The following is a 21,545-nucleotide window of genomic DNA, read 5'->3' on the forward strand; positions in this document are numbered from 1 at the left end:
TGTGTTATCAGCCTATAACACTAGCAAAAACACGTAAGCAGAGCGACAGTACTTCCAACTACCATCGTCTAGTGACGCTAGCATCGCTTGCAGAAGTGCGCTCGTTGTCCCAACGTGTTTTGTTCGAGGGAATGTTATATTTAATACTTGTTTTAGCTTTGAAATCCGATCACTGGTTGCCCACTACCACCTTAATAGACAACCTACAGGAACAATAATGAAGAATGTAAAGATGTAACCGAAGTTGTTTTTTTTTTTTTTTTGCGTACTTTTCGGAGCATGTTTTATCTTCACTCTTTCGACGAGCACCTGCACAAGCCGCAATCGTGCAGTTTCCAGCACCTTGCATTTATAAGTTCTGAACGTAAAGCGGAAAAATATCGGAGACACATTAGCCTCATGGAGGGCGGTGCATATGCTAGCTGGACGGAAAATGATGAATTGTGTTTTGTTCTCTTTACAGTTTTTCTACTCGGTGCACCTCTGCGCGGGGAGTGTTGCAGATAAATGCGTTCTACGCTACAATGGGAGAGGAATGTGAGTAGTCCCAATTACTTCTCTTGATGTGTATAGCACCAGAGTTCGGTTGTTTAGTTTTCCGATTACTGGCCGTCAGAGTAATAGTTACTAAGAAAATTTTGCTGCGTGATTCAAAGCAATAAAACAATGTTGTAGACGAGAACGTACTAAGCACCAATTAATAAAACTAGTCACAAGGGGCGTTCAATGTGTTTTCTTTCAGTGATATCTCAACAACGGGACAAAGATAATTAGATCCTCTAGAAGAATTCAGACATGCGGGAGGTAAATAACTTCTAAGGAGAGTGGTTCATAAGTTTATAAGTTTTACACATTTAAGTGAGATATTTTCATGTCGGCGAACTGAAACGCGTAGTGCGCTTATTTTATGTGCCTCATATTTTCGCAAATTTTGATTTCCCTTATGCTTGACACATGCATAAACATTAATTACATTTATTCGGATTTCGGCATATCTTCCCTCTGAGCTGAAATGTATTCTTTTGTTTCAGTTCTGCTAGTTTTACGTATTGCGTTCCTGGGTAATGAAGGGTCTTTTTTCGTCCGAAACTTTGATAGATTTGATGCAGTTTCAGCTTAACCCAAGCGCGAGAGATAATTGATTTCTCAGCAAGAATGAAGCAGATTAGGGTTGAACTTCACGGAATCCAATCAAAATGTTCTGATCGCTCGCCTGAATGCGATTAGGATCCGCAATATCGAGACGCTGCGGCTAAATATAGGAAACATTTGCTGGAGTATAATTTAATTGATTTCCGGCTACATATATGAAGGTAAATAGAAATTGAAGTTCCACTCACATCCCCTCGAAATTTCCGAAGATAGTATCAAAAAAGATATTTTTTCCTCTTTGAAGATGACTTTTTTTGCTGTTCTTTTGTTATTCTTTCCCAGACTCAGTCAGTAACAGCAATTCGTTTTGGGATTATTTTGACACCAGCAATGCAGTGTCGCGTACGTTTTAGCCATGGGTGAGTAATCAGTGGCCCGCAAGGGAATATTATGTGGCCCCCTGCACGCTACCAGAAAAGCCACCCCCCCCCCCCCCCCACACACACACATACACGCGCACACTCAAGGAATAAGGACGCAACAAGTATTTTTGGTTGCAAGCCTGGTGTAATGGGACGCATTGGCTCTGATATGGCCTACCAGGAAACAAGTTTATTATACATTAGCAATTGTTGTGCACCACAGTGATGAACTCTAAATCGATAATTATGGTCGTAGTATTTGGCAAACCTTTCGCTCGAATTCGCGGTTTATACCATTGCCAATTTCAACAGTTTTGTCGCACTTGGGAGCGTGCTATAAGTATTCTAACAAAGCGACTGGCCAGAAATTTTGCAAAAACCTTATAGTTCACATTAAAAAGAGAACTTTGACAGTAATAATCAGTGTTTTTTTTTCTTGTTTGTCTCGGTCGTTGGACTTCAGAATTAAAACTGTGTGGCTTTGTGAGTAAGATGGAGCTCCAAGAGACACGCAAAACATAGCCTGCAGCACATAACAAAATCGTTCACTTTGCATTATATTGCCGCGTGAGAATGGCTGAGTCAGCAGCGTGCTCGACTCGCACGTCGCTGGCTGGGGCTCGATCCGCGCCAACATTGGTCCTTTTTATCTTTATTTTGTTTGCATGTCTGGAATCTGCCAGATGATTCGAGAATCTTGTTTCTTCGAGTTTGGAAACTTTTAGATGCCCACGCGCTTAAAAAAGGAGCCTCGAATGGCCTGCTTGAGGCATTCGTCCTTCCGTCGCCGTGAATTGTTACTTTGTGCTTCACGGCACAAGTTCGCCGCATGACACGTTCCTTTTTTTAGGTTTTATTAGTGAAGTTTATGTTTTTGGATGAAAAAAAAAAATAAAATAATTGACACTGGGACAATACAACCACATTGTTTTATGAACGATGTGGTTGTGCTGTCCCATTGTTAATTCTTTATTTTTTCTTCATTCATCAACTTGAACCAACACACTCTTCTCCCAAACACGCTTATGTTTTTATTCATGGCAATATATATATATATATACATATATATTGCCACTCCCCCCTCTCCGAATTTTCTTCTGACCCGCCCTTTATCCCCTTTGTGACAATTTGGCCTGCGGCAGTAAAAGGTAGCCGACCCCTGATTCAGGTTTAATGCCAAATACTATTCCTTATCTCGGAGACCTGATTGAAAAGGGCCTGATGCCACTGATGTGATGATTTTAGCTTGAAAATAGGTTACATTTTGGTCTTTGTACATGTCAGAAATAGACTATATACGGCGCCCCATCAAAACGTTTTGCAAGGGCTGCGCTACAGTGTCAACGCACTTTATCAACGCCTCGTTTAATGAAAATAAATAATTTATAAAAGTCTCAATACACAAGTTATTAACACGTTCGGAGGCATCGAGCGATGCATGTTGCTTTAACACTAATAATTATCTGATAAAACAAAACAAAAAAAAATGAATGTTTTGTGCACTATTACAGCCATTTCAATACTAACTCTGCTTGTACGCATTCACTTCATTGCGCAAGCAATAAACAGTGCAGAAGTGTATGTATATATAAGGCATTCATCTGTAACTTTTTGTTTATTTATATACTTTGTCCGCCCATACAAAAATGGTCTATGGACGTCTATGGAAAATCCTATGGTGAGCTATCACCTTCTATGGCCCTCTATGGTCAGCCATAAGAAACCATAAAACACGCTATAGCCACCTATAGAAAAATGTATGTCTTCAAAGCTTTAGAATCTCGACCATTCCGATTTCTATACCTGGCTATAGAATAATTTATGACTACGCAGCTATAGACTCGCGACTATTCAATATTCTTCAGCAAGCTATAGACATATGCATGTCCTTGATGCTATAGATTCGCGACTATTGAATGTGCTTTAGCCGGCTATAGAGTGGTGTATGTCCCTAAACCTATAGAATCGCGACCATTGAATTTTCTTTAGCCGACTCTATAGCATTTTATGTCACCGAAGCTATAGGCCTCTGACCTTTCAATGTTCTTTAGCCGGTTATAGAGAGGTGTATGTCTCTGAACCTATAGACTCGCGACCATCGAACTTTCTTTAGCCGTCTCTATAGTGTTTTATGTCACCTAAGCTATAGGCCTCCGAACATTCAATGTGCTTTAGCCGACTATAGAGTGGTGTATGTCCCTAAATCTATAGAATCGCGACCATTGAATTTTCTTTAGCCGTCTCAATAGTGTTCTATGTCACCAAAGCTATAGCCTCCGACCTTACAGTGTGCTTTAGCCGGCTATAGAAAGATGGATGTCTCCCGAGCTATAGACTCGCGACCATCCAATTTTTTTAGTCGGCTCAATGGTTTGCTTAGGCTATAGGTCCGCGACCCTTTTTTTTTTTTTTTTTTGCTGCAGATGTACGAAAGTGGAAGAGAGTCATTCATGCGCTCGATCGGGGCGAGAATTTTCTTGAGCCAGGTTAACGGGGCGTACGTCGCCGCGGGTATACGCCCGCGATCACAAAAGCTTCCTTAGCTGCCTATAGGACTATTGCAGTTTTGCCGGCTGCTTTCCCTACGCATTGCCTTATTTCGGCGTTGACGTCATCTCAATCTTCCGTTTTTTAGCTCTAATTATCTGTCGTTTCCAGTGTATTTTGTAAGTATATGTACTTCGTAGCGCGCCTTCTACTTTGTCCGTGTCCCTGCCATGGTTTTATTTCTTTCTGCCTGCTGTGTTAAATATATTTAATGTTTTTTGTGTATATTTCGTCGTTCTCGACGCGGCGTCAAGAACGCTGCTTACGCCACTACAGAGGTGAGCTTTACTCTTGTCACGACGGTTTATCGCGCTATAAAGCCGTCTATTGGACTCGTATAAAGTCTCGAGAGGGCGGTTTCGAATGCCGGTGCACATGTCATCGGTGTAGGTAGAGCAACGACGTAGCAATCGCGACGCGAGTGCTGATTGCGATTCGATCTGGCCGGCCGCGCTCGCTCTGTGGAAATGTAAGCTTGGGACTCTCGAGCCCTGTAAGTACGCTGTTAGCTTACTGAAGATGCAAGACACTACTTGGTCGTCGCGAATCCTTTGCCCATCGAATGGCTTTGAAGCCGTTCCAGCGCCCGGCGTATACCCTATGCAGTGTCCTCCAACAACCGTTCGCACAGCATCGGAACCCTCCGTCTGCGAGCCCCGGCGGTTCGCCGTCGCGGGGATTATGTTCGCGGAAGTTCATGTTCGCGGTGTTTCATGTTCGCCGCAGGAGTTCATAAAATGCTCCCATTGAAGTCGCGACGATAAATCGTCGGCGCTCGCAGACTGCCAGTAGGCTCCGGGCGGTCGCTGACAGGCGCTGCTGCCTAGGGTACGCCGAGCACTGGAACGTTTTCGCCGGCGTTCGCAGGACAAAGATTCTCAACGACAAAGCAGCGCCCTGCATCATCAGCAAGTTAACACTGCTCGAGAGTCCCACGCTCACATTTTATCAGAGTGAGGCGCAGTCGTCTCTCACTTCGCGATTGCTGCGTCGTTGCTCTGACTAAACAATTGACAGTTCTCTCGAGACTTCATGAGCGTTAAATCGACGCGTCAATAGCGCGATAGAGTGTCGTGACAACAAAAAAGCTTACCCCGGCAGGGGCGTGAGCAGCGGTGCAATGTGCGTCAACGCCCATGTCGAGAACGGCGAAATATACACAAATAACAGGCGAAAAAAAATTAATATCATTAGGCACGCGCTACCCTAGGTGCGTCCTATTATCTCTCTGTTCTGCGAATTCAACGAATCAGCAAGCGCTGTGGCTAATTTCTCTTCTTTTTCTTTAAATTATGAGACAGTAAAGTCATTAGAGCTTCTTGGAGCACACATCCCCACCATGTGTCATCATGGTGCCCCGAGATTGTAATTGATGGCAGTGATATAGACTGAACTCACGGATGAAAAACGTATTACGGCACAAATTTCTTAAACCACGCAATCATAGATTCCACAACGATTCAAAGATTCCCAAAATTTAAGTTTAAAAATGCGAACCTAACAGTGTACACATAATTCAAAAGTGCTTGGTAAAAAATATATATATATATATATATATAAATATATATTTATTTATTTATTTGTTTGTGGACATCCTGCGCAAAGAAAAAGCATTCGCCATTAATTATTCATTTTAAATTATAATGTGGGCTACAAGGCGTAAAATATGATATCTTCAAGCCTGCCTCGTTTTGGGTCACTTCTGGGAAGTGCAGGTTTAGAAAAAAGTCCAAAAGCTGGGGGGCCTTCATGGAGCTGTCCTGTTCACTCGGTAGTGACAGCAGAGTAGACGCTATGCGTGTTTGAGGCCAATCACGTCTCCGGTTAGGGTCCCGTGACAACTGTCTCGAAGCTGGTAATAACGCTGGACACGGCACCTGCCTTAAGCCCAAGGCCACACATAGCATCCACTGCACTATCAACCTTGGCTCGAACTGTCAACAGGATATAAGTGACACATTCTCTCGCTGTGTTCATTGTTGGTATGCCCCTGAAGATTAGTCTTTGTGATCGCACCCCCGTTCTGTCCTTGAAGAAGCTCTGCTTTTCAATTTTTCTGTTTTCTCTTTTTCCCTAAGCTAAAAGCATTGTAGAAGGTGCGGACTCGGCGGACCAATCAACCGTAGACTTTTTATCGCTTCACTCCGCTCTCTGTGCGCATGTAACGGAAGGAGCGTGATCACGTGGTTTGACGGATGACGCATTAGCCACTACCAATCCCGGAATGAGGCTGCTTGCGGACCTAGTTTCGCGTGTCGTGCGGCCCGCGGGGCTGCTGTGGATTTCGCTTCTATGGTAAAAGGTATCCCGATCGAAAAGTTCTACCCGTATGTCGGCAACAAGCGATTTCTTCAAAGAAGCCCAAGACATTCTTGTGATGCGTTCAGTGTTCAGTTCGGCAAATGACAGCTTGTGCTACATCGTGGTGAATCTTCACGGATCCCTTCCTTCTCGGTTTTGTGTTTGAGTGGTTGGTCTGCAGTGCCCGTGTCGACGTATATCTCGGATTACATCTTTCAAGTCCGGTATTTTGAACGTAAGTGCGCTGCAACCTACTCGGCGACAATTGACCGTTCTGTAGTGTCTATCTCCTGGCAGTGCCTATCTTCTGACAGCTGGGAGAATAATTTCCCCGTAATTCTAACGCAGTCGCCTGCCATTAGCTCTCTGAAATCATGTGAAAATTGGAGTTAGAATACTGACATTCTTATTCTACCAGCGTTTTGTGAAAAGACGTTTCATGGACACCTTTTCGTGGAAAGACGTTTCATGGACACACGTTTAGTCGGCACTCGTTACGCGAATTGCACGCTGCAGGGACATTTCGTCGCGCCTGTATTCCTGAAGCGCGTGCTCACCGACTCATCCCACCCGTTCACGCCACTTCTTGGCAAATTATTACAAAAAAAACAACATATTTTGAGTTGTTTATGAACGTCACGTGTTGATGAAACGATCTCGATGAAACGTCTTTTGATAAACTGATTGCAGCGCCAATGAGTGGCGACTGGCATTAGAATTTCGGGGGGAAGGGGGGGGGGGGGGGGAGAATTCGGCCGGCTGCCGGGGGACTAGACACTACCCAGGAATTGCCTTTGGTTCTTGTTTGCTTTGCAATATTCTCAGTTGTATAACAGCTCAGTAGTACCTCTTCACATAGTAGAGATTGCTTAATGTGTGCTTGTCTACAGAATAGGCTGTGTGTAATAAACTTCTGGGAGATTTGAAAACAATACCTTGTGTCTGTTTACCTGTGCTTTTGCAAACACCTGAGTGAGTGCATTTGTTTTTTGTTGTTGTTTTGTTGAAATGTAAGCTCTTTGTTTTAAATGGGGCTATGAAGTTCGGCACGTCTCACAAGGTTTTTTTTTTTTTAAAGATGTCCAGTGACAACAAATAATTTGTTTCACATTTCATACGATTGCGGTAAAAAGAAAAACTACAGGCAGCTTTGGCACGATGGTAAAGAGACTCATAAGACGAGCTATAGAATGAGCTATAGCGGACCATGCAAAGAGCCATAGGCGGCTAAAGAAACTATAGGAAAAGCCATAAGCAGCTATAGCACGGTGTCTAAAAAGATCCATAAAGTAAGCCATAGAGATCTCTATAGCAGACCATACAAGAAGCTATAGGCGGCCGTAGCACGATGGGTAGAAAGAACCATAGGACGAACTATAGAATGAGCTATAGCGAACCATACAAAGAGCAATAGGCGGCTAAAGAAACCACAGGAAAAGCCATAGGCAGCTATAGCACGGTGTCTAAAGCGAACCATAAAGTAAGCCATAGAGATCTCTATAGAAGAATTTACAAGAAGCTATAGACGGCCAAAGGAACCAAAAGAGAAGCGATAGGCAGCTATAGCACGGTGTCTAAAGCGAACCATAAAGTAAGCCATAGAGATCTCTATAGAAGACCTTACAAGAAGCTATAGACGGCCAAAGGAACCAAAAGAAAAGCCATAGGCAGCTATAGCACGGTGTCTAAAGCGAACCATAAAGTAAGCCATCGAGATCTCTATAGGAGACCTTACAAGAAGCTATAAACGGCCAAAGGAACCAAAAGAAAAGCCATAGGCAGCTATAGCACGGTGTCTAAAGCGAACCATAAAGTAAGCCATAGAGATCTCTATAGAAGACCTTACAAAAAGCTATAGACGGCCAAAAGAACCAAAAGAAAAGCCATAGGCAGCTATAGCACGGTGTCTAAAGCGAACCATAAAGTAAGCCATAGAGATCTCTATAGAAGATCTTACAAGAAGCTATAGACTGCCAAAGGAACCAAAAGAAAAACCATAAGCAGCTATAGCACGGTGTTTAAAGCGAACCATAAAGTAAGCCATAGAGATCTCTATAGAAGACCTTACAAGAAGCTATAGACGGCCAAAAGAACCAAAAGAAAAGCCATAGGCAGCTATAGCACGGTGTCTAAAGCGAACCATAAAGTAAGCCATAGAGATCTCTATAGAAGACCTTACAAGAAGCTATAGACGGCCAAAGGAACCAAAAGAAAAGCCATAGGCAGCTATAGCACGGTGTCTAAAGCGAACCATAAAGTAAGCCATAGAGATCTCTATAGAAGACCTTACAAGAAGCTATAGACGGCCGAAGGAACCAAAAGAAAAGCCATAGGCAGCTATAGCACAGTGTCTAAAGCGAACCATAAAGTAAGCCATAGAGATCTCTATAGAAGACCTTACAAGAAGCTATAGACGGCCAAAGGAACCAAAAGAAAAGCCATAGGCGGCTATAGCATCTTTTCTAAAGAGACCCATAGATTAAACCATACAAAATTCGATAGCCAAATTTCTATAGAAAAAGCTATAGACAACCATAGGGTAGACCATAGGAAAAGCTATAGACAGCCATAGAAGCGGCTATAGCTAATTGGGCCAATTTTCTATAGCCGGCCATACAAAGGATTTTCTATAGCCGACCATAGACCATTTTTGTATGGGCGTGTTTATAGCCTGTTTGGGTTTGTGACAAAAGAAACAATACACGCTGCCTGTTCGAGGCCTGGTTTGACATTGTCAGATTTTCCGAACAATACATACCACAATATTTCCTTGTGATTGATTATAAATAAGAGCCGTTTTCTAAGAATCTAAATAAAATGACTCGCTCGCACCATATTTGTTACGTAGTATTTACACACATAAAAAAACTGGATTTTGATGTCAAGGTGGCAATAAAGGACTGTATTCTACGCATAAGATCGAGTTAATTTTCGTTTTTCTAGGCTTACTGAAAAAGGGCGCTTACTGTTTGTCATATTAAATGTTCGTCCAAGACAACAGGTTACTGCGCCTTTGTGACACAACAAAAATCACACTTTTCCGGATTCCCATTTGACTATGCTATTTGTTATCGTTAAGGAGGGAAGGGGTTGTGTTCTTATTTCGGTGAATGCTATAAACCCTTAAACCCGTAGATTCCAGAGGAGAATTTTGTATATTGCCCCCTTGGCCTTCAAGGAAAGAGAAATGAAGATAAAATGTACGTTCCAGCCATGTTTGAAACCAATTTGTGCTGTCCTTTTATTTCTACCCAAGTCTTGGGTGTTCAAGATGCTGATATAGTCGTTTATTTTCTAGCCGAACCTTCGAAACAGTCAACGCCAATTAATTCGGTACGTGGACAAACTAGGCTTTCTTTTATTAATTAAATTTATTTTATAAATTTATTAAATTTATTAAATTAAATTAAATTTGTTTAATAAAAATATGGCTAGCAAGTGATCATGACTGATACACTTTTCTTTAAGTTTTAAAATAAGCCAAGAGGCCCAGTTCAAGTTAGTTGACTTTTTGCGCACAAGCTTTATGGGTGTCAATAGAGGGCTAGACATTAATACAGGATGAAAAATTATATTTTTAGTTGTTTTAGAACGTGCAGTGAGTTTCTACTGGTTGCAGGGGAGAGAGAATCAATACCAGCGTTATGTTCCTTATAGAAAAACACCATGTCGCGAACAATACGTCTCTTCGAAAGAGGCGATAGATCAAGATTATCTACAAAGAGCACATAGTTATAAAAAAATATGTTTTATTGTTTTGTTTTTTGCCTTATGGCGGTTTTCGCAGACGGATCTCCGCAGGCGGAAACTTAATCTTAGAGCCGGGTGGCAAAATCGATTTGTCGCTGGCTGAAAATCTGGATATAGTTTCGTACTGATCCAGATTTTCCGCCAGCGCCGAGTTGATTTCGCCACACGGCTCCAAAATTTACTTTCAGCAAGTGCGGACTGGCCTGCAAATCCGCAAGTGTAAACGCGCCGTGATGTGGCGACCATACACAACTCTTACGAAGCGTCTTTGTACAGGCTCAACCGAATTATTGGACTGACAAGTATAAAAATGGGTACAGTAGAGAAAAATATGATCAGGGCCAGAACTTTAGATTGAAATAAGTAAAGCACACCAACGTGATCATTGAAGTTACAAATAATGCGTGGAATTACGCCTACACAACATAAATAATCGTTCTTTATTCCTTATTCATCATTGTCCTGCAGCGCCATCAGGCATTATCGCAGGGGGCGAATAAACTCTGAAAAAACATTTCTGAATTCACGGCACACACAATCGCACTGGGCAAGGCATTCCACTCCTTAATTGTTTTAACAAAAAAATAATTTTTGCTCAATTCCGTCCTGGTGCGGTATTCTCTAATCTTATGAATGTGGTCTTTTCTTTTTGAGATATAATTTGGTGGTAATAAGTAAAATGAGCTATTAATGCCAGTTTTATTGTTATGAATGTTGTGTAAAAACTTCAAGCGCAAATTTCTTCGTCTTAATGCCAATGTAGACCATCCCAGTTCTTTTATCATGTCGGTTACTCTCTCAAAGCGGCCGTACCGCACCAAAACGAAACGAGCGGCACAACTCTGAATTCTTTCTAAAGCAACAATGTGGTTTTGCTGAGAAGGATCCCAAATGGTGCAGGCGTACTCTAGCACTGGGCGCACATAAGGTAGATAGGCGAGCTCTTTGATAGATTTAGTTGATTTTCTTAAATTTCGTTTTAAAAATCCAAGCGCTCTGCCGGCCCTCATAACAACGTCGTTAATGTGTGCGTTCCAGGTGCAGTCAGCTGACAGAGTGACGCCAAGATATTTAACTGTTTGCTGTTTTGTTATGGTTTCATTATTCAGTTGGTAACATGTTTCAACTTTTGTTTTGGTTTTGCGGGTAAAACTAACATGGGCACATTTTTTAACGTTTAACTCCATCTTCCACTTTTTACACCATTGCTCTATTCGATTCAGATCACACTGCAGCCTCGTGGAACTCCCCTCGACTGTTATGCATGTATAAACAACACAATGGTCGGCAAACAATCGTAATTGTGAATTAACACCGTCATTAATATCATTAACAAATATCAGAAACAACAATGGACCCAAAACGGACCCCTGCGGTACACCAGATGTTACCATAACAGTATTTGAAGTTTTACCATTTAAAACAACACGCTGAAGACGTGATGACAAATATGCTTTTATCCAATTTAGGATAGTCGTGTCAAAATTCATGCGCTCTAATTTGTATAATAATAGTTCGTGTGACACCGTATCGAACGCTTTTTTATAATCTAAGAAAACACAATCAATCTGTCCGCCTCCGTCAACCCCCGTCATTAAATCATGATAAAGCTCAGTTAGTTGTGTAGTACATGAGTACGCCTTTCGGAACCCATGTTGCGAGTCAAAGAAAAAATTATGACAGTTTAAATGCTTCATAATGTGACAATATAAGACATGCTCCAGTAATTTACAACATATAGATGTCAGTGAGATCGGTCTGTAATTCGTTATTTCTTTTTTGGGCCTTTTTTTGTGCACAGGCACGACGTGTGCCACTTTCCGGTCGTCTGGCAATGAACCATCATTCAACGATTTGTTATATATTACAAAAAGGTATGGAGCGATCGCATCTGCACAACGTTTTAAAATTCTCGGAGAGATCCCATCTGGGCCTACTGCCTTAGCTTCATCTATATGTTTTAGAAGTTCCAACACACCTCCTATAGCAAGTTCAACTGGTGGCATTGCACTGAACGTGCCCTGGCATCTATCGTAGTCGATGCTCTCAGGAGGCAAGAAAACTGATTGAAAATATTGATTGAAGGCTTCTGCTTTTTGCCAGTCATCGGTAATTATTTCGTTGTTGACCATCACGTCTCCTATCCCAATCTGATCATTACCACAGCGCCTCATGTACTTCCAGAACTGTTTGTTGTTTGCTTTCATCCCGTCCTCCAGCCGTTGCAGATAATTTTCTTTGGCTTCCTTCGCCTTCATTTTATACAATGACGTATGTTCTTTTAGCTTATTTAGATTTCGCACCGAGCTCTTTTTTTATACCGTGCAAACACACGTTTGCGCCTCTTTATCAGCCGCAGTAGGCTACCGGTAATCCTTCTCTCTTTTTTAACTTCGACGAGTCTATACTTGGAACGTATTTTTCAGTTAAACTGATAATTCTCTGTTTAAAGACTACCCATATGTCATGAACACTCATCTCCCCAGCAAGACATTCGAAGGAAAGGAAATTGTTCGAAAGTTCAGAACTGATCCCTTCATAGTCACCTTTTTCATATAACAGAACCTTTCTACCCGTACTCACTTTTTTGCGCGAAACCCGAAAGTCAAGAGTTGAGACAACAGCACTGTGGTCGCTGATACCGGGTATGACATCAGTTTGCTTAACAACGGTAGGGTAGTTGCAGAGAAACAAGTCAAGTGTGTTTTGATTCTGTGTAGGTACAAGAACATGTTGTTTAAGTGCTAAGCTGTCCACCATGCATTTGAGATCGAGATTCAACTGGCCCATGGTTCCACAAGCACAAAGTTCCTCGCCCCATATCATATCTGGTAGATTAAAATCGCCTCCAAGCACTACACAGTCATTCGAAACACTGGATACTAGGTCGTGAAGTACCTCTATGACAGCTGAGTCAGAGTTAGGGGGTCTATAGAACACTCCAGCAGTGAATTTCTTGTTATCAGGCAGCCCAACACTACACCACACTGATTCGACAGTATTGCCTGGCACGTCTAGTTGGCAGCTATTCAAGGAACCATGAAGCAGTATAAAGACGCCTCCCCCATGTGATGACCTATTTTTTGTATAAGCGTTAAATACGCTAGGGAACACCTCGTGATCTGATATAGAGCTATCTAACCAGGACTCTGTTCCCAGTACTATATCGGCTTTTACAGAGCTAGTCAATCCATACAAGTCTTCCACTTTATTTTTAACGCTTCTGCAATTCACCAGCAACATTATAACATTCCTTCGCGCAATTTTTCTAACAGCACTTGGACGTCATCCACGCTTCACGGCAACGTCTTTTTCTATTCCAGCATTCCAAGTAAACATTTGACCGTTTATTGTAAGTTTATCATAGGTTAATCTGACCTTATTGCTTGGATCACTCTTTTGAGCCTTCGCGTATGCCCAGAGATGACGACGCTTTTCCCTTACTTCAAAAGTGTAGTCTTCAGATAACGATAAGACAGAACCCTTAAGCTTGTATGCGTTCCTCATGACCTCAGCTTTTTCATTGCGTGAAGAAAATCTTATCATAACTGGCCGAATTTTCGTTTCATGTTGTTTCCCAAGCCGATGTATTTTTTCTGTAGAAGACACTTTCACCCAAGTTTCTTTTCAAAAATATCCACTATCACCTTTTCTTTTAGCAGATTGTTTGTTTCTGACGTGTCCTCGTCGAGTCCATACACTATTAAGTTATTTTGTCTATTATAGTTTTCCAGTCCAGTGATCCTGTCACCTAATGTCAAGACTTGGTTACTGAGGTGGTGAACGACCGTCTCGCACGCTTCAAGTTTGGGAACTGAATCCGAGGTAGCTTTAACTTGAGTTTCGATTTTTTCGACTTTTCTTTCAATAGATGAGATTATTAATTTTAAGCCGTCAAATGTGCATGAAGGAAACGTCATGAATGACAGTTCATCTCGAAATGATTTGGGAAGAACGAACAGACGACGTGATTATAGGTGTTCGAGATAGAAAGTAAGTAGAGTGGAGTTTTTGTTGATGGCGTTGGGAGAGATATGCATGAGAGCACCGTCGGTTCATAATTTCGGAGATGTCTTTGGTATTTCCCGACAGTTCGTGTTTCTTTTTATCGCGTCAAAGCACCGGGGCTCTACAGGCTCCCTTTTGTTTCGTTTTAAGGTTTCCAGGCTTATTTTAAAAACAACTTTGGGAGCTATACTCGTCTGGTCTGTGCACGCGAGCCTTACGTCCAGGGGAATAAAAGGTAAGGGGCTAATCGTCAACATAAGTCGGGTATTTATAATTTTTTATAAGGTGAAGATGAACATATAAATTTAATTAAGTATTTGCTGAGCTTCCTCGAGAACTACTAAATCAGTAACATTCAAAGAAGTTTTAGAACACGTCGTGCAACAGGCGGAAGGCTAAATGCATGAAAGCGCAGATAAGATACGAAAAATACCGCAAGGGCGCGTTTTCCCACTCCAAGCATTCTGACTGCTGTACGAGTGACAACTTCAGCGCACCACGCTTCTCACGCACTCTAAGTTTTTCTAAAGTTTACTTAATTTATTTTTGATGATGCTCCGGAGTTTCTAAGGTTTCTATACTGCCTGGGTATGGCTCCGCACAATCGTGAAATGTTCGCAATCAAAGCCGATGCTCTCGTTCGGAAATGCAGCCTCAACGTCAAGCGTCGACACTGGCAATAAGCGCACGGACCATGCAGTAGTCGAGATCGCCCGCGCTGCTGACGATCTTTGTAGGTTACCTGGTCAAGACATTCAGCCAGATTCTGAACGAACCAGACGAGCAAGTTCAGCCATGGGTACAACGTTTGGCTGCTGCCACGCCCCCTCAAAGCTAATCGTCGCGATAAGGCGGTGAATTAACACATAATGTGTGAACTAACGTTATGACTAGTAGTAACAAACGCATGATTCCAACAACAAACTTGCTGAGCGTCATCAAAAACTTCCAAATCAGTTGGTTTTGTAAGTAGTTGGAGCATATGGGAATCACAATGGTGTGCTAGTTGCCAGACGTGCAGCAAGCCCAAGGCTCTGGGTGCGAAAACGCACCCACGCAGTTTTTTCGTCTCCTATCGTCCGCGTTTCCTCAGCGCCTGCTTCGCGCCCTTTTCACGAGTGGTAACTACAGGGCACTGTCATGCGTTCCACTTGCTGCAATATAATTCTACAATTTACAGATTCAGTGGCCATTTGTTGGGTAATCATTTGATTGAGTATGACGATTAGCTCCGTATGTAATGTCTCTCCTGCCGTAGGACTCAACCGCACATAACATATTCGCGTACCTTTCGCGGCTTATTTAAAACCAATTTATAGAGCCTAAAAAAACGAAAAAAACTGTGTATTCTTAATGTAAATTTGTGATATATTGGGGGCTTGTGATAATTGCGAAATTTGTTGAAACATGAGATCCTGGTACTGTGACAACCTTCCACTCTGACAGCTCTGAGCCTTGCGTATGGTACCACCAGCTGAACATGAGGACAGGTTACATACAGGGAGAGAAAGACAAGGCAAACACACCGCTTCCTGTCAGTTTGTTTGTTTCGGTATGTAACCTCCCTTTGTGTTCAGCTGGCACCCCACACGAGCGTTGAACCAACTAGCTCAGCTTCAAGCCGCCACAACTCCGAGCCAAACACTTCTCAGTTATTGGAGCATTAGATCAAGGAACTAATGAATTGGGAAAACGCCCTAACGCTTTGACTTTCCTCTCTTACCTAGATTATGTGGCATGAAAAGCCTAAATGCCCGCAGCGAATTTGTTTTACAATCACATGCATTTGGTTGTGTTCGTGCGGAAAATATAGATTTAAGGTAGTAACGTGAGACAGAAATAAACCTCGTGGGTATCAGGGCTGTATTGCACGGTTTTCTAGTTCACCCGTGTACTACAAAATGATTCCTCTGTGAGTCATGTTCAGTCATTCATAACACAAGTCTCAACCGAACGCTATCGCAACACTCCTATCAAATCTTTGACCAACACTAGCATCCGGCAGTTGATGTAGAAAACACGGCACTTGTACTCTACTATCCAGGATGTGTTTGCCGGAAGTAAGCAGCTTTTTGAAAAATTCCGCGCTTTAGTGCCACCACTCTCCCGAATTTATGGGATAAAATACAGTGCTGTTGGTGCGAGTATCATATTCGCCGTAATACGAAAGCAGTTTGTTGTAGACAAATGTTTTCAGCGAGTTTAAATATTCGAGTCTTTGGACATTCGTCAATTGTTGTCGTTAAAAACAAATAAAAACACCTCTTCTACGAGAATCTATAAAAAAATAAAAACACTTAAGGACAATTACAGAGAGCAAAGTCATTTAAACATAGCAACGAACATTTACTGATGCTGTCTGTCCTTGTCCCTAATGCTTTAACGCGTTATATATTAGTACACACATTACAGGAAAAAGCTGACGGCGTCCATCTGTAAACAAAAAAAGTGGAAAGGGAAACGCGCCGCGTAGAGGGAGGGAGAGTAGTGAGGGACAAAGGCGAGAAGGTGGTCGCGTCACAGAGCGGAAGCCAATGCGCGCTCGGATGCTCGGGCGATCGAGTCTGAACTTGCAGGTGTGCGGACCGTGTACGCCTTGGCTTGTGGTGCAAAATAAAGTGTGAACCAAGTGCTAGCACTGGTTCGAGTAGGTAGCAAAATAAAAAGAAGTTCCATTGGTAAATACTCAGAAAATTCGTTAACATGACTCTTGCGACAAGCTACACATGTACCCCTTTGGGAAACGCTAGCACTGACCCCGTCACAAAGCCAAAGAGAGGCAGCAGAAATAGAGGAAGCAAAAGAGGAATCAAAAAGAGGAAGCCAAACAGAAGAATGAAGGGGTGAGCTTTAGCGTTTCCAAAGGGGAACATATGTGTCATTTCTCAAGGGTCATACTTACGCATTCACTAAGGATCCAGCAATTGATCTTCCTTTATGTTCTTTCATCGCCTCTCGTATTTTTACTAACCTGCTGTTTGCTACTTACCTATGCTATTTGTTCGAAATCCCGTATGAGATAAATGGGCCTAGGGATTATTTGCTGGACAATGTGGATTTTGTTTTTATTACAACAATCATTGAATACATGTTTCCATACTAGTGACTTTTCCTCGGTTTAAGATATAACTTTTAGACTATAAATGTCTTTTAAACAAAAATAAATCGTGTGGGGGTAATGGCTCTTAACGTGTCATGGCCGCTACTCCTGTGCATTCAGGTGATGAATTCAAGAATAAAACTTCTGTGCAGAAACATTCACTAAACTAAACTGCTTGTGTTGTCTATTATCCTCCATTTTCTTTATTCAACTTAATTGTCCTTCTTTGTGGAATGAAGTTGAATGAAAATATTGCATTTCTCATAAAGAAAACAAATAGGCAATACACATGACTGCATTTTAGCAGAACGAGGCGTTCACGCATGAGCAATGAATAAACTAATAATTCAATGATAACAGGAAAAAATAGATGTATTTCTGCGAAGCAGGCACCTACAGACAGGTAATGAAAATTACAACTTAAATTGTGCACACCATCTTAATTTAGAGACAATAAAAGAAAAGCAGGGCAGTATGCGTACGGGTATACATGGGATACGATGCTCTTTAGTACGACATTCCATTCCGCGATAGCCAACGTTAACATGTAATTATTATATGCGTTAGAGGATCCGGAGTTGAGCTGGCACGCAGTAAGAGTTCGTTAGTCTAATGGAGCACGAAGAAGGGTGATTTCAGAGCTTTCTTTTATCTCGGGAGTATAGCGTTTTCAATGTGGAACAAGCAGAGGTGGTAACATTTGCGGCAAGTGTACCTAATGTAGTTAGGTCCTATTATGCTTTTAATACCCAGGTCGTACAGTTTTCTGGGCCGAAATTTCGCGTCCGGGAACATAGCCAGGACATAAAAAGACCTTCCAAGCCAACAGAGAACCAAACTTTACCTTCCTTTTGTAACATTTAGCAGAGAAAAACCTTCCCCGCTAGATTTAGTGGCCAAATGTTCCCACTAAATTTAGCGGAAAAAACTCTCCGCTATATTTAGTGGGGAAACTTTCGCCCTAAATGGGAGGCGAGGAGGAGAGGAGGAGGGGTGTACCCTCCTCTCAGTACCTTCCCCTCCTCCTCCTCAAGAGCTGCTCTCTAATTTGGCGTTATAGGGGATTGTAAACGTCTTTCATTTATTTTTTTTAAATACGACAGAAAATTGGGCACATTTTTCATATATTTTAGGCATGCCAAAAATGTGGCAAATGTTTTCCATATGTTTAGAAATACGCTAAAAATATGACACATTTTAAAATCTACGTGAGGCGTACAAGTAGAATGGTATGAGTATAATATTGTAAATATAGTGCCTGAAGTAATAGTGAAACTTGAGACCATTTAACCCAGAGAAAGAGAAGGCTCTCGAAAGAGGAAATACTGACGTGCATGTCATAACAAGATGCCAGACGGTCATCATTAGTTGGAGGAAAGGCGGAGGGGATAAGAGCTGATAAGGAATAAAATTGTGAAAGTGAAGAGGGGACACCATTCAATCCAAAGGGCCAGCCCTCTTTACTTTCACAAATGGGTGGCGCTCCAAAGGCCGAGCCCTACATACAGATAGAGTTCGGCCGATAGGTGGATCCTGCCGCCCGCCTGAAGGGCACTCCGCGTACCCCAATGGGGAGGTTGTTGTTGTTGGCCACTTTATTTTCCATGTGCTAGTTCAAATTCGCGGCCAGAAGTTATTTTTTAAGCACAATTGCTTGTACTCTAAATATGTTTTGTTCAAAGATCGTCGCTCTATCCCAGCATCGCTCATATTTTATTTATCTCCAAAATCGTTCCTTATATATAAGCTTTTTATGTTGGTTTAAAAAAAATTATATCTCAAACAGAAAGGAATCTGGCAATCGAGCGCACGGGCTTGCATCCCCTCTCCTGGATGGCTTCCTTTGCGGCGCTGAATTTTGGCACTGGTCAGTTTTTGTGACATCTTATTTAAAGTATTGTAGTTCATTTTTGAGAGAACACGAATGTCTTCAAGATTATATACTGTTAAGAGATTATAGCAGATAAGTACGTTTGAGCGGCTGATTGTGTGTACAGCACCAAAGACGCTAAAATTAAAGAGAAACACGTTCATTACGATGACGGGTCGTCGTATGCCTAGCGTGCATAATTGAAAGCGGGTACAAAGTTCGATGCCATTAAATGTCAGGTTGGCGGTTGCCTGTCTTCCAGCAGTGGTTTCTTCCAGCATGTTGGAACGAGTGCTAAAACTCTTTCATTATGAAGGGTTCTGCCAAAAAGGTTGTCCGTGCTGCCAAAGACGAGATTCAAAGATGGGAGGGGCCGGGGGGGGGGGGGGGGTATGCGGGAGAAACTACAGTAGGTGACAGATCAAGAACGAAGTGGAAGCTCCTCCCACATCTTTTCCCTTTGGCAGAGCAAACGGCGGAGAGGAGGTTGCATCCTCTCCAGTGTGCGCACTACTAAAGTGGAACGAGATGGGAGGAGCTTCCACTTCATTCTTGACCTGTCACCGGCTATAGTATTTTTTTTTTTTGACGAGAGTAGAAACGTTGGGGGCAAGTTGGTGATTCATAATGATTTAAATGCGCGACAGGACAACGGACACAGGAGACACAGACAAAGCGCTACTTACAACCGAACTTTATTTCCACTGCAGCTTGGTTTATATTACCGGCAACAACACAAACAAGTCAGGAAGATATAAAATACACATTGTAAAAATCTTCAAAAACAACATAAAAAAGGCTAAAATTCCTGCATCACTCATCGGCACCCACCCGAAACTAGTCATGCTCGGTCAAGAAACTGCAATTCTTTTTCGGATAACGATAAAGAGTGTGCGCTGACACATTGCAGCCCTAATCTAGCAATTTCTTGAGCCTCGCGTATTTCTCTTGCGATTTTGTTTCTGTTTTTGTTTAGCTTTTGTTTAACTTATTGTAAAGTACTAAACAAAAACAGAAAGAAAACCACTGGGGAAATACTAGAGGCTCGAGAAATTGCTAGATAAGGTCTGCAATGTGTCAGCGCACCCTCTTTATCGTTATCCGAAAAAGAATTGCAGTTTCTTGACCGAGCATGACTAGTTTCGGGTGGGTGCCGATGAGTGATGCAGGAATTTTAGCCTTTTGATGTTGTTTTTTAAGATTTTTACGATGTGTATTTTATATCTTCCTAACTTGTTTGTGTTGCTGCTTGTAATATAAACCGAGCTGCAGCGGAAATAAAGTTCAGTTGTAAGTAGCGCTGTGTTTGTATCTCCTACTGTGTCCGTTGTCCTGTCGTGCTTTTTAATCATTTTTTTTTCTCTTATTTTTTTCCAGGTTTGCAAAAATATTTTGGATGAATATTATACGTATTTACAAGAATACATTTCAAATGCACTCAAGTCTTCTGAAACTATATATTTGCGAAGTATATTTTTTGTAGAATTAGTCTATATTTATGCATTCATTTTGTATTTACAATGTACGTCTGAAAAGTCCTCGGAATATACTATTAATCTTGCATATATGTACTTAGGCCCATTTGAAAAATACTTCGAGGTTACTTTTGAAACAAAAACGTAATTTATGTACTAAAATGTATTTTTGCATTTAAGTCAAAATTTCGCAATACTATTCACATATTCTCAGTGAAGTTGCAAAGATAATTTGTACTCATAAGGCACTTCTAGTACAAAGTAGCATATTTTGGACGCATTACTTTTTGCTAAGGGAAGTTAGGTGTTCCTCTGGCGTACTATCTAGGCAGACATGTGCCTTGTGGTCATGGAGGTTGGAAGCTTCTGGAGGTGACATGACGCCACCAGAGGTGAAGCTTCTGGAGTCGACATGACATGACCAGACTTAAAACCATAACTGTGGTCACCCTCGGGTTCACCCGAGGGTGACCAAAGTTATGGTTTTACCTCTGGCGACTTCAGAAGCTTCCTACCTCCATGCTTGTGGTGCACTGGTACCTCGACAGAATATATCTGAGAGCACGTATCTAAATGGTTTCAAGCTGGGTGATAAGATACGCATTATATGTGCTCCAGATAAAGGGAGGATATCCACATTCTAAACAGATCAATGTTTGATAGGCTGATTGACAAAGTATCGAAGGAACAGAGTGCAAGCCGTGCCATATGTTCCCCAGACTTTAGAATGCAGCTAAAGAAGAAAAAAATAGTGTGGGAGACCCAGGATTTGTAGTGTCCAAACAGGACACTACAAAACGCACGACTCCGACAAATCGTGAAAATTGAAGCGGACGTGAAGCGGGCGGGTCCGCTTCAATTTTCACGATTTGTCGCAGTCGTGCGTTTTGTAGTGTCCTGTTTGGACACTCCTTGAGGGGGATGCGAAGTCTACACCCATGACAACTTTTTCGGTTTCGGCTTCAACAAAGTAGGTGCAT

The 21,545-nt window shown here is 42.0% G+C and overlaps 1 protein-coding gene across 1 annotated transcript in view; it reads left to right on the forward strand.

Annotated features, from left to right (window-relative positions):
- The first annotated feature begins 487 nt into the window (after nt 1-487).
- The window catches only part of LOC115332800, a 52,764-nt gene continuing 31,706 nt past the window's right edge, over nt 488-21,545 (forward strand). The window contains exon 1 of the mRNA XM_040215433.1: nt 488-537. Within this exon, the coding sequence (XP_040071367.1) occupies nt 525-537 (13 nt within the window). The 5' untranslated portion in view covers nt 488-524. The remainder of the gene's footprint in view (nt 538-21,545) is intronic.

The sequence above is a fragment of the Ixodes scapularis genome, unplaced genomic scaffold, assembly GCF_016920785.2.
Source record: "Ixodes scapularis isolate PalLabHiFi unplaced genomic scaffold, ASM1692078v2 PGA_scaffold33__2_contigs__length_1026942, whole genome shotgun sequence".
In the NCBI taxonomy this organism is placed as follows: Eukaryota; Metazoa; Arthropoda; class Arachnida; order Ixodida; family Ixodidae; genus Ixodes; species Ixodes scapularis.